We start from the raw sequence: 13473 nt of genomic DNA, 5'->3' as shown, positions 1-13473 counted from the left end.
CCGTGACATTTAAAATTCTAGTTGGACCAGCAAAACATTTTCCTTGAATGTTTAACCGACTAAAACTAAATTCTTATTTGGATGTGATAATAGGAATAAATGTTTTGATTATAACTGAACTAAATTTCAGTTATATTATATGGATAGTTAATTTTTAGCCATGGAGTTCTTTTTTCCGTACTTCACTAAAGAAAAAGTCTCATAATAGTTAACAAATACATTTGGTTCAGCGCTTCAGTGCAATATTTGATAATTAGTATCAAGTATACTAATAGTTATTAACTGTTTGATAATAACCACATAATAATTAGTAAAACAAATTCTTGAAGAAGTTAAATCAATTAAATTGTTTGGTAACTAACGCCAAATAATTTTGTATTAATTACCAAATAACTTACCAAAGTATTTGGAAACTATTACTAAATCATCTGATAATTTTTAATATTATCCACACAATGTAGCAAATATTACTAAACAATATAATTTTATTTAACAAACAATTTGATGATATATACACGGAAAAAAATTAATTTTAACAAGATAGATATTCTCATATATAAGCAAGAATATTATAATATTCGCAGAAAATTTTTAGTCTTGAATCTAGTTCAAGCAATATTCACATCAATACGAATTCAATCAAATTAAAACTAAAAATCATCTAAAAAAATTTAATATTCTTACTTATACATGAGAATATCTATTCTTGATTTAAGACTAATTTTTTTCTATGTACGACATAAAACAGTTACGTTGGTAACAAATATCAAGCCTTGCTAAAGTTACTTGTTAATATTCACCACATTATTTGATCACATTCATCTAATATTTAGTACAAATTATTTCATCACAACATTTAATAACTGTGGCCCAGACTTGATGGTCTGCAACACTGAAAAAAAGATGTTACCACGTCTTTTTTCAGTGGTGCAGAAAATATATCTTACTTTTAATAGGCTAAATTTATCAGCTGCGGTAGAAACGACATTAGCTGTTCCTATTTTAGCAATCACATAGTTAATTTTAGCTCTTACGGTTAATTCTTTCTCTCTAAAAGAATATGTGTCCTCGCGAACTCGTGTCGCCGGGACTGATATTCAATCCCGAGCCGAGCGACGCAACGAACGCAAGTTACTCTTTGTCAGTCCTCGAACGCGAATTTATCGGTTCTCAGGATACGAGAATTAACGAGGGTTTTTCTCCAAAATATCGAAATTATCGTACGGTCAAATTAACGCGCAAATCGCCGGTCTTGCTGTACCACGTGATAAGATTTTTCCTATAGTGCTGATGATGAACGCATGAGTAAGGCAACCGTTTGTTTTCGCATTTCCGCATAATGACTTGAATTATTTCACGTGTTTTAATTATTTCGCCCGGAATTTGCACACGACACGACATGGCGCTATGCAACACGACATAGACTGGGATTCTCATGCGAGACACACATGTGAACACAAATCGAATAAACTAGGGCAATATGGAGGGAGAGAAAGAGAGAGAAATACGAAACGGTCGTCCGCGCGCGACAATTGCCGTAATTCGTTCGTTCTAATAACGAAGCGGACCGCGCCGGCCGTCTCCATGTTTTATTATCGATCACAAATGCGGAAACGCAAAATTGGTATTTGCGTCGGTGTACACATGTCGATTTAATATCGCCGCCTCGATTGAATTTGCGGCCGGTTAAAACGTAATATTTGTTTGGCGGTATTGGTGCCTCTAAGCGACAGCGCGTTTCGATGTGCTTCTTTTTACAATTTTCACACTTCATAACACGGCCGGCACAATATGTCGCGCTTTACGAATGGTTTGAAATTCACGCATGTTTTACGCATACCTACGCATACCTACGCGGATCGAATGAGTTATTCTTTCGGACTGCAAAATTGCTAAACGCGGCTGCTTCGCTTGACGTTGCTCGCTGCGACGGCCGACCACATGTTCAGGGATGTCGCCTTTCGTTTGGCTTTGTTCTTCTCGGGAAAAGGAACTCACTTTCGCTAAAACTTGCGCCGGGAATGTATCTTTGATGAACGGAGTAAGTGGGCCAAAGGACGAACAACGCGACCTTACTTGGCGAGACTGTTCACGCAATTACCTGTGTTAATTATACAGCACTCGCGTAACCTCGCGACATTTCGAGCTGCTCGGGGAACGGCGTGCGCTTAATACCGGAAATCAGCCCGGTTGGAGTAATGAACAAAAATTTATGTCCACGTAATTGCTCGAAACGGAATTCGCGGAACCCTTGTGGATTCCCGTGAATCAGAACAGAAAATCGCGACGATGTCAAGGTGATAAAAAAATGACCAGAAAAAGCTCATTTTTTCATCATGATTCAATCGTTATCTCGTCATTTTGACGTCATCGTGACTGTTTTGTCTGCGTTAGCTTCGCTCAAATTTTACCGCGATTACGAACGAAGGGCGGTGTAATCCGCCGCACGAACAGATTAAAATCCGCGACATTAGCGTTAAAAAATGATTAATCGTTGCGTTCGTCGTCTCTTTGCAAACTCAATGCCAATTAACGCGTAATATTTTGCGACTGGAAGCGCGTGCACGAGCTACGCGCGGCTCCGTCGCATGCGAGCGTGACAATGCTTGTATATGCTCTCACCAGCGCAATAAAGCCTCGGTAATTAGATGTCTGCGGTACACCAAACATTTACTCCGGCTTAGCCGAAGTTCAGGCCACAACAATACCGTCCGAGAAACTTAGTCATAACTGCCGAATATGGGTAAACGTTGACTGCGATTCGACAAACAATCTACGAAGCACGGCGACACAACATAGGCGGGCGGAATAATGTCTCCACGCGCACGCGTGCGAGCAGAGCCGGTGACACTCTTAGTTGTCAGTTTAATGCCGCTTTCCTTAAAGATCGCCGATACGCAGCGCGTTTCGTCTATAAATGCTCACGATTTACAGACTGCGTGTGCGAATAGTTTCTCGATTAACGCTATTTTGAGATAATTGGTCTGTAGAATGTCGGATTTTGCTGGAGTGGCGACACTAAGGGGCCCTACATAAATTTATTATTTATTGGAAAAGATATTTTCCTGCAATTTTGTTTAATTATCTAAATAATAAATGTTAATTTTAAGCGCGCGGAATTAAAACAAATATACATATATATATATATAAATATAATTTGCTTTATTTTTCTTATTAATACTTTATTAATACGTCAATTAAATTGATAGAGTGCACATAATGGAAAATAGTATTTAAATATTTAAATATATATTTATATGCACATATATCGCGGATATTATTGCAAATTTTTAATTTCTTATGGCTATATTTTCTAAACAAAATAGTCAATAATTCTGAATTTTTGTATATTAGTAATGTTTCTATGTTAGTCCTTAATATCCGTAATTTTTCATTAAAATCAACTTAAATACAATTTAGAAGAAATTAAAAAATAGAAGTTAAAAATAAGACATTAACCTCAAGGAATACGTATAGAAAGTGTCGTCTTTAATTGCGAATACCTCAGCTTCTGAATGATCAATCTTTATAGACGTATAGATAATATTTCCATCAATATGTAACTAAAGTTTAAAAGGATTCCTAAGAAGAAATGTTTGACGGAGCAACTATCTTAATTAACGTCTCCACTTCCGAGACTGCGGACGCCTCTCGTCTGACTGCGCTCGTGTGTAATTCGATGCTCGGACGAGCGCGGATCCGAGGAAACGCGAACAACACGATCGTCAGATACATCTTTGTAGAGACTAATGTTATCCTTGTAAAAGAGGAGAAAGATATCCGATCTCCTCATTATCAATATATTGATTGCTCAAATATACTGGAGGATATCAAAATAGTAAATCACTCTAAACAGTACACTCTTTTTCATGTATTACAGAATCGAATGTTATATTCGACATTCCAGCATAAGTAGATTATGCATAACTGTGAATTTAATCTCAGATCATCAGGATGATTTCTTCCATGAAACCATATTAAAATTTAGACATTTTGTATATTAGAGAATTATTCCCGTTAATAAAAATTATTATTAATATCTTTACAATCGCTTTATCGCGATTTTCGCATGAATACGCGAAAAAGAGCGGTGCGCTCGGCTCGATTGATATTATACTCACCTAGTAAAGACAAGGCACAGTAACGTAGCGCTAAGGATCATCAGCTGCTGACTCAACGCCGACTGGGACTTCTGCATCGCCCTATGCAGGTCGTTCTGCAATGTGATTACCGATCACCGTTGACCATGCGCACCAGGTTTGAACAGGACGCAGGAGTTACGGCGGCATGGCCGCTTCGGACAAGGCTACTTACAAACATATTCTCCAAGGAGTGCTTCGCCAACCAGCAATTTAGGAATACCGGGATGAATAGATTCCTCATCGGTGGGTACAATAACTGCAAATGTAACGTCAACATTTTCGATTATGCATATTGATCTTCCGCTCGGCGCTTCTTAACATGAAAATGCCTTATAAAACGTAATTAAGGTTTTATAGGTTCGATCACGCCCAAGTATGTTATAAAATTAATAGAAAATTCGATCACCCGGATTGGTGCATACTGAAGGCTGTTGTATATGTTATTTAGATGAAAAAACATATAAGCCTATTTGAACGATTAAACACCTAATAATGACATTGTCATGTTATTCAACAGAATATACGTTAATTATTTCATCGTTAACGTACTTATGTTATTGTGCACGTATATTTGCACGGAAAAAAAGAATTAGTTCCCACAGCTAAAAACTATCCCCCACAGCTAAAAATTAGTTATCCATATAATACAACTGAAATTTAGTTTACCAGTTTCGTTTGGTTATTTACCAGACATAGCTTTTAGTTATGGGAGCTAATTTTTATGACTATATTCGTACACGGAAAAAAGAATCAGCTCCCACAGCTAACTAGGTCTGGTAACTAAATTTCAGTTGTATTATCTGGATAGCTAGTTTTTAATTGCGGTAGCTTATTTTTTCCGTGGTTACTTGATGTGTAGCAGCCTTCAGAATGCACTAAATCCGATGTAATGATCGAATTCGTTATAAATCAAACATGTTTATCTACTCTCTTAAATTGAATCAGTGAAAATGTCACTAATTGAATAATTAAAACAGTACTCTACCGATAATCAGTGAGTATTCACTAATTTTTAACGGAAACTCTTCCACTTAATTTTTTGGTGTAATACTTCATTGATTTTGGCCGGTGAAAGATTCACTGCAAATCGCTGTTACACATCGCGTAGCAGAAACATACATATGTACATATCGCATATAGACTCAACCATGTGTCGTATTTGACATAGTCAGTAGCAGACTCGAAGTCTAAAGGTTTCGAGTTCAAGTCTCCTCAGGATAAACGTGGTCTTTCAAATACGTATAAATAAATTAAATCGATTAAACATAATTAAGAATATTTCAGGCAAAGTCCATTGACAATACTTTAAGAGTGAAACTAAGGTAATAAAGAAGAAGTAATAAATAATCTCTTTTGGCTGTTTCTGCAGTTAGATTTTTCCGATGAAAACAGTTGCTGCTATTAACAGCCTTTTGCAACGGAATTTTACTGATTTGTAACACTGATTTGTAACGTCACACTTATAACTATGATCACTAGTGACTATTGACTGTTCTCAGTGATAATACACTGATTGTACCTTAGATAGTAAGCGATTTTTTTCGAAATAACAAAGAATAAAAAAAAATACAAAAAGAAAAAAGACGTACATTTTGATTCGATCGCGTGATACGCGCTTTTAGTCGAAGGGGAAAGACGATTGTATCTTTTTTCTAATTAAGAGAGAGAATCCAGACTCATAATTTTCCTACCTTCCGTTCATCTGGTAAGTGAAAAAAGAAATCTTTATAATCAAGTGGTCGATAAATATTTGACCGAGTAAAAAGGAGTAAAAAGAACAGGATTGCCTCGGTGCCGGCCGTAATGAAACGTGTAGCGCGACTGCGTCGATATCGATTGCGCGCTTACGGTCCTTCGAACGATCCCGGATTACACCGTTTATCGCGCGACCACTTTTATCTCGTCGGCCGGCCGATTCATCTTGGATTTCAATAATTGACTGATTAGGCGGGGTAAGCGTCCGGCCCGACATTTGCAAGACGCACGCGCGGGTGCGCGCGGTGGCCGTAAATGCCGCGTCCGTTATCAGCCGGTCGCAGATATTTACGGAGCAAACACGAGCGCGGCTGCTTAGTCTGAATCCCCTCCGAGCTTGTTCATTGTTGCCTGCCTTCCAGCATCAAAGATCGACGGCAGAGAATGCGGGTCAGGTTTGCACACCGAATTTCGTACTTCTTTTCGAGAGCTCCTTATGAAAATAAAATAAAACCGTATCGAGGAAAAGGCAGAGAGAGAGAGAGAGAGAAAACAATTCCCGACGACGACGCTCTCATGGAAATTTCCTCAACGTTTGTCTTTTACGACACGAGCCCGCCCGTGCGAATCCCTTCTTTCAATTCGAAAGACACCACCTCGGTCCTTTAATGAACGCGCCTTTCATGGTGTCATTATGAGGGAGAGAGAGACGCGAGTATGAACGCGAGTAAAATCGGCGTCTCGCACGGCCGCCTTATACACGTTTCACAAACGCCGCATAATCCAAAACTAATGAGGTTAAGCTAATTAAATTTCAAAGCGCAATACCGAGTGCACGTAATGTCGTTACGTACCGTCCGCCGCGAGATAAAGGTTATTCCTTACGGGGCATGCAAAGATCGATACATCATAGTCGGCTGCATACACGACTTGTCGCGAGTCAAGTTCGTTCATATTTTCACGCGAACGTGTCCCGTCACATATTATTTCAACCCTTTTATTTTCCATCCTTTTTTTCCACGGTCTCCACCTCCTTTCTGTTTTCCGCGTTATCGGTCGCTAATTATATCGTACACACATATCGCAATACACGTCGTACGTCACATAATTTCACGATAATGCGTTAATTTTTGTTAGAGAAAAAAAAAGAGGCAACGCGCGATCCGACAGTCTTCCGCACGCAACCGAACGAAATGTAAGAGTCGAGCGTACAGTGTATTACGGCGACACGGAGACGAGAATTACACCATTGGCTATTCTTTCGCATTATAAAATTAAAACGAACGCTGGACACGACGGGGACGCACAAAAGTATAAAGTAAAGATGAAAAAGTATGATCCTCTTTAGGACTTACCGTGATTGTGAACGGGATCGTGTTGACAAGCTCCAGGATGAAGTGGAAGGATAGAAGCTGCTGCCAGACGTTTCCCTGCGAACATCACGAGGATAGCTCAACACACCCAGCGACAATTTTATCAACGGTTAAGAACGTTTGCGAAAGTAACCGCCGCGAAAGTAAACCCGCGCTTCGCCATCCTGCATCTTCCCCGCGGATATAATAAAGATATAGGCGCGGTAATGAAATTGAGATACACAGGGAGAAATAGAGAGGGAAATAGATAGGGAAAGAGTTAAATATGGAGGGAAACAGAAATAGAAATGCGGCTATCGACCAGTTCCTCTCAAACGATTTCTGTTCGCATTCGTCATCACGGACCATATTTCGCGTGACTTCAAGATATATACGAGATACTGCGTCGCTTCATAAAATAAGAAGAAGACAAGGCAAGCTGGCTGCGTCGCATCGGCGCTAATTGTAATTAGTTTTGGCCGGAAAAAGAGCTAATACGAGCGTAATCAGATAAAGAACTTGTTCACGTCGTCGCCGTTGGGATTGCTGACTAAATGCGCGCGAGTCCTTTGTACTTCGCCGAGAACGTGACGCGCATATTATTACATTTTTGCCGAGACCGCGACTTCTCATCACATTATGCGTCTTTTTGACGTTAACGGCTCTTTGTGCCGGTAGTAAAAGTTTCCCATTCACAGGAAACAGCTGCTTAATTAGGACGGAAAGTATCCTTCGTTTGTTGTGCGCACTACAAAATGTTATCTCTATCTTTCTCGCTCGCGAAACGAATTGCGTTTTATCATTGAAGCAACACATTGTCCGCCAAAACAACTTTTCGAAAGAACACTATTCGGATTCTTCCATCGAGTTAGTGAGTTATCGTGAATATTAAGTCTCGGATCGTAAGATTCCCTCGAACATTTATACAAAATATTTATTAAAAATGTTTCGGGACATCCTGAACACAAAAAGTCGTCTGAATATAAAAGTATTCATTATTATATAGAAATAATATATTGTATAAATATAATTATATTGATACTGCGAAATATAGACAGATGTGAGAGATGTGGGACAAGAGATGAAAGTTGAGATAAAAATATAAAGTTCAGTTGTCTTATTCTCTTAAGTTAAATCAGTGAAAAAGTCGTTAAATGAATCAGAGAAACAGTGTTCTACCAATAATCAATGAGTATTCATTAATTTTTACTGGAAACTTTTCTCAGCTTGTTTGTCTAATACTTCACTGATGTTGGCTAGAAAAATTTATTGCAAATCTGTTACACATCTTATCGTATATGCATTCAATCATACGTCGTATTTGGCGTAATTCGTACGATAACAGACTCAAGAGTTAGGGGTTTCGAGTGAGTCAAGATAAACATGTTTTTCAAATACGATATAAATTAAGTCAATTAAGCATAATTATAAAAATATATTAGGAAAAATCATTGACAATGCTTTAAGAGTGAGATTAAGATAATAAAAAAGATGTAATAAATAATATCTTTTTTCACTGTTTCTGCAATTTGATTTCTCCGATGGAAATAGTTACTATTTTAAATAGAATTTTTCAGAGAAATTTTAGTAATTTACAGTGCTATACTTATAACTATGATCACTACATAGTAAAAAATTTGATGTTGAAAATAATTCACTGAAATTTTTGTTACTTTAACAAGGTGAACATGTTAATGTAACATATATTTGTGTACTTTTTAATATATTCCGCACGTGAATTTCAATGGACTGTTTTTAACACCAAATTTTTTACCGTGTAATGACTGTTGACTGTTTTTTAATGATAATACACTGATTGTATTTTGAGAGAGAATATGCATTACGAGATGAGTTCGTCATTAATTACCTCCATAAGACGAAGGATATTTAAAAGAAAAGAAGATACTTAAAATTAAGTCGAACCCCCAGTAGTTCGAGCGGCGAAATTACGCGCTTTAAAAGCGCATTCGAACGATGCGCGACTCGCGGATGTAATCAGGCTGACGACGCTGCATATACACGCCACATGAGCACCCTGAATGATCATCGATTTCTACCTCCCTCTCCCCCTCCTGAGGCCCTCTCTCTCTCTCTCTCTCTCTGACTTTCTTTCTCATGTGACGCGACAAAAATTTGCAACGGAAAATCTTGGCGCAATATACGCGGAAGCTCGATCGAATTACAGGTTTGAAGGGCTCTCGCGTACCTTCGGCGCTGCAAATCTTTCACCTTAGCTTTAAAGCGAGTTGAAATTCTTTCGGGAAAAGTGTGTCCGACCAGAGCCGCCGGTGTATCACACGTATCGCGCTTTGCAGCCGCGCGGCTCCTGCGCGACTTCAGCGGGGCCAACGACAAGATCGCAAGATCCGCCGATATATCCGGGAGGAGGAATTCTTTCGAATCTGCGCGGCCATCAAATAAATTCATTTATATACAGCTCTCTCATACATATCCATTTTTCTCCTCCGCGGCGACAGACCCGGTTTTCCTTGCCGCGCCTTCGAAAATAACTCACTGCGAATATTTCGCGGCACGCTAAATTTGAGCAAGTAATTGCAGACGGCATACGAAGCCGCATGTCGTGCGTAAATATCGCACACCGGTTTTGCCCTGCATCGTTTCGTATGCGTGTGAAAGCGCGACGCGCTTACGACAAAATCACAAGGAAAGCAATTTTCCCGCACATCGCGGCTAATCCGCTTCGTGTAACTTCCTTTCTATATTGACTTCGGGATATATCAACTTCCGGGCGCAATCACTGTCGTCGTCTACGTCGTAGACAAGACACGTGGACAAAGCCTGCGGCGTCTCGGGGCGCGCAAGGCGCGCGTACAGCCTCGGGAATCTTATAAGTCTCTCGCGCCGGTCGTGTCCGCCGGTGATTTCCTTTCGACGTGTGTTGGCCTTTAATAGCACAAGGCCCACTGTATTTGTGTACACGTGGAGGGAATATGGAGGCTCTCAGAGAGAGAGAGAGAGAGAGCCGGGATCTTCGCGTCCCCCTTTCTTCCCTCAAAGAAGATTCTAACGTGCTGCTCACAATCATTCGAGAAGTCCGTCCCCGACTTCACTCGTGACGTCGTTCGTGTAACGCGTTATGACTCTATTATTATACCTCGATCCTTTCGAATGCAAACAAGCTGCTCTCCGCTCTATTCTTTCCATCCCTGTGCTTTCATTTTCCTTCGAAAATTATGATCGTCACCAAAGAGAATTGGCGATGCAACTGCTCGCGGAAATGCCAAGAGCGAGATGCATCAGGATGCATCTCTTAATGGAGACCCTCCGCGGGGAGAGAGAGAGGGGGGGGGGGAGATTGCCCTGCTTTTTTTCTCTTCATTCATCGAGACGCGGACGGGAAGCTTAAAGCTCCGCAGGGACTGCGCCCGGACGATAACCGGATAAACTTCGAGAACTCCGTAGCGATTAATATCCGCTCCCAAGATTTATCGATCGGTTGCGCCGACGAGCGCAATTTGAGAAATTGTGTCGCCGAAGGAATGCCGTGTTGAGATTTGTTCGAATTTCTCTCGACAAAAATCCACGGAATCCTCAAGAGCGACTTCGTTTCTCGAATTTGCTCTCAGACCTGTTACATAATAATAACCCGACTAGAAACTGTCATACCTGATATTGCATAAAGTCCTAATTAGATGAGTGCAAGGTAATGCTAGCTATGGTGAACCTAATCATGTACTGATAAAAAATAAATAGAGAAGACCTTTGTAAAGTTATAATAATTGGGTACATATTAGGACTTTAGTATATTATCTTAAAGTGTATTATCTTATTATTTTATACAATTTTATTAACCAGATCTTTCTTAGGATTTTATTTACTATATCTGACTTGCATTATTAGTTTCTAATACCTTTTATAGCAAAATAAAAACTTTATTTTTATAGTTTTTTTTTGTATAAAATATTTGCTATTTTTCAAATTTCAAGTTATAAAGAAATTTTGTAAAATGATAATAATAAAATGAAATAAAATGATATTAATAATATTTTAATAAATCAAAAACCATCTGGACTTTTTGGAACTTTTGGAACTCTGTTTCCGTAACGAAAAACCGGGTCAACTGCTAACCTATATATTTGTTTTCAGCTCATCGAGATTTTTAATTTGGTATCCACTTCGACCATCTGTTTCACTGAATGGATTTAGGGACCATACACAATTAGCTACACTCTTTACTTACAAATTTATCAACTGGAGGTAATTAAGCAGCGAAATATTCTTGTATGCTATTCCGTAAGGCCAATGGTCTGTGGTATTACCTCAATGCTGTGAGTCGGATTGCAATAACCCGCTCATTCCGCAGAGAACGGTGGAGCTGTACGATTACACGTGGCACGACCAATGCCGGTGCGTAACTCGCACGTTTACATTTACGGCGCGGCGCGTCCGTCCGTGAAATCCAGCGGATTCCGAAAGCAGCTTCAACATCAAACCACTCCGCGCAACTCGCGGCTAAATCCACAAGCGACCGAGTCTGATGCGATTTTGCGTGACGCGCTGTTGCAGCCAATTCGCAGCGTCGCAACCGCAACATCGGTGACCGCAGAGTCGAGTATTCGTTGAAAATCCGAAGATGCTTTTAATGGAACAGCGATATTTCCGTTTATTCCCGATCGCTTTTTCGTAGCAGTTATCGATATGTCGCGTCGAGAGGATGAGAGTGGGATGCCCCGCGCAAGAGTTTCTTCTTGATTGTAGCGGTGCTTTGAAAGTATCGACGAAAGTGTCGCAACAACGTCGAGTAATATAATTCGTAACGTGTTTTGTATTTCGAATTAAGTATAAAAGCGTCGGCAAATGCACAGGGTGAGGCAATAATAACTATCATCACCTTGAATATCTTCGAAATATGAGAGTACACAGTAAAAAATTTTGTTACAAACGGTCCATCTAAATTTTTCCGTTACTTTTACAAAGTGAATATGTTAATGTAACATATTTGTTTGTTGTCTCAATTTTTCCGTTACTTTTACAAAGTGAATACGTTAATGCAACATATATGTTAAAAAATACACATTTGTTAAATACAACTATGGACTATAAACACAATATAACATATTGTACTTTTTAACATATTATTCCTCATATTAAAATAACAAAAAAATTTTAATGTGCTGGAGAAAAAATTGACGTGGCAAAAATTGCATTGATACACTCAGAGAAATGACTTAATAATAACAGTTAAATTTCATTAGCTAGTTCAAACTTTGCTGTCATTGCTAGAAGTTGGCCATTAGAGATAAAATGCATTTGCTACGAGGAACAGCTTTATTAGTTGAAATTATTAGCATGAATAACTAAAGTTGGTTTTAGCTGCTCTCTCTCTCTCTCTCTCTCTCTCTCTCTCTTTCTCTCCTCCCCCCCCCCTCTCTCTTTCTGATTATAACATATATATAGACAATACGAAACACATTTATATCTACTAATGAAATGATGTAATCCTAAGGTGATTAACTCACGATCTAGATATCTCGGATATGAGTCCATTAATGCTTAGCAAAACGTGTTTTTCTTATATGATGTAACATTAAATCAAGTAAATGGCTAAGTTTCACGCAAGATCAACATACACCAATATCTTAAAGATAGTTTCTGTTAAAAAAGTTAAAAGAAAATAATAAATTTCTAGTCAGGAATGTGAATATGATTTTAATATTATCGTATTATTGAATTAATATTTGTCGCTATAGCGCCTAAATTCAAACAGTTAATAAATTTAATTGTGGTAAAAACGACATTTGCTGTCTCTATTTCAAAGACATATTTTAGCTAGTTTTCAGCTCCTATGACTAATTCTTTTTCCGAGTATACCAACGATCATCACTACAAACACTTTCTGTAAATGTAACGCTTTATTATCTTCATTTAGTCGTTAATAAAGTATTTTTATTTTTCGAAGATATTTAAGATGATAATAACTCACCTTGTGTGTATAAAATGACAAGGCGTCGCGCGAACACACAATGCGGAGATTTGAACAATCGTCACGCCCGTTGGAGACTTCGATGATTGGGATCGTTTCCGGGATTTTACGAGATAAAAGCTCAGCCAAGAAGGACTTTTGATTCTTGCAATAAAGGGATTACAGGCAAGATCGTTTTCTGTAACGGATTGCAGCGACATGTTCGACGCGATTATCTTCGGATAAGAATTTTAGAATTCATTCCCTGAATGAAAATCGAAATGTTTTATCATGGATGACGTTTTCCCACGTAAATTTTGCCGAATTGCCTCTTCGTCGGAACGACCGAGGCGAATATCAA

General features: G+C 38.8%; 1 protein-coding gene across 5 annotated transcripts in view; it reads right to left on the bottom strand.

The window, feature by feature from the left end:
- LOC106742586 (potassium channel subfamily T member 2) overlaps positions 1-13473 on the bottom strand; it is a 157569-nt gene that overhangs the window by 42124 nt on the left and 101972 nt on the right. For 4 of the 5 annotated variants that reach the window (XR_001374282.1, XM_014615697.1, XM_014615694.1 and 1 more), the window contains exons 5-7: positions 7193-7267; positions 4315-4398; positions 4122-4216 (exon numbers count right to left, since the gene is read on the bottom strand). Coding sequence is in view for 4 of the 5 variants with exons in the window: in XM_014615697.1 (XP_014471183.1) it covers positions 4122-4216; positions 4315-4398; positions 7193-7267 (254 nt within the window). In the remaining variant the exon portion in view is untranslated. The remainder of the gene's footprint in view (positions 1-4121; positions 4217-4314; positions 4399-7192; positions 7268-13473) is intronic. The other variant, XM_014615695.1, reaches the window with a different exon arrangement.

The sequence above is a fragment of the Dinoponera quadriceps genome, unplaced genomic scaffold, assembly GCF_001313825.1.
Source record: "Dinoponera quadriceps isolate SergipeBrazil2010 unplaced genomic scaffold, ASM131382v1 scaffold113, whole genome shotgun sequence".
In the NCBI taxonomy this organism is placed as follows: Eukaryota; Metazoa; Arthropoda; class Insecta; order Hymenoptera; family Formicidae; genus Dinoponera; species Dinoponera quadriceps.
Note: the sequence above shows the minus strand (reverse complement) of the source record. Positions and strands in the feature narration are given on the sequence as shown.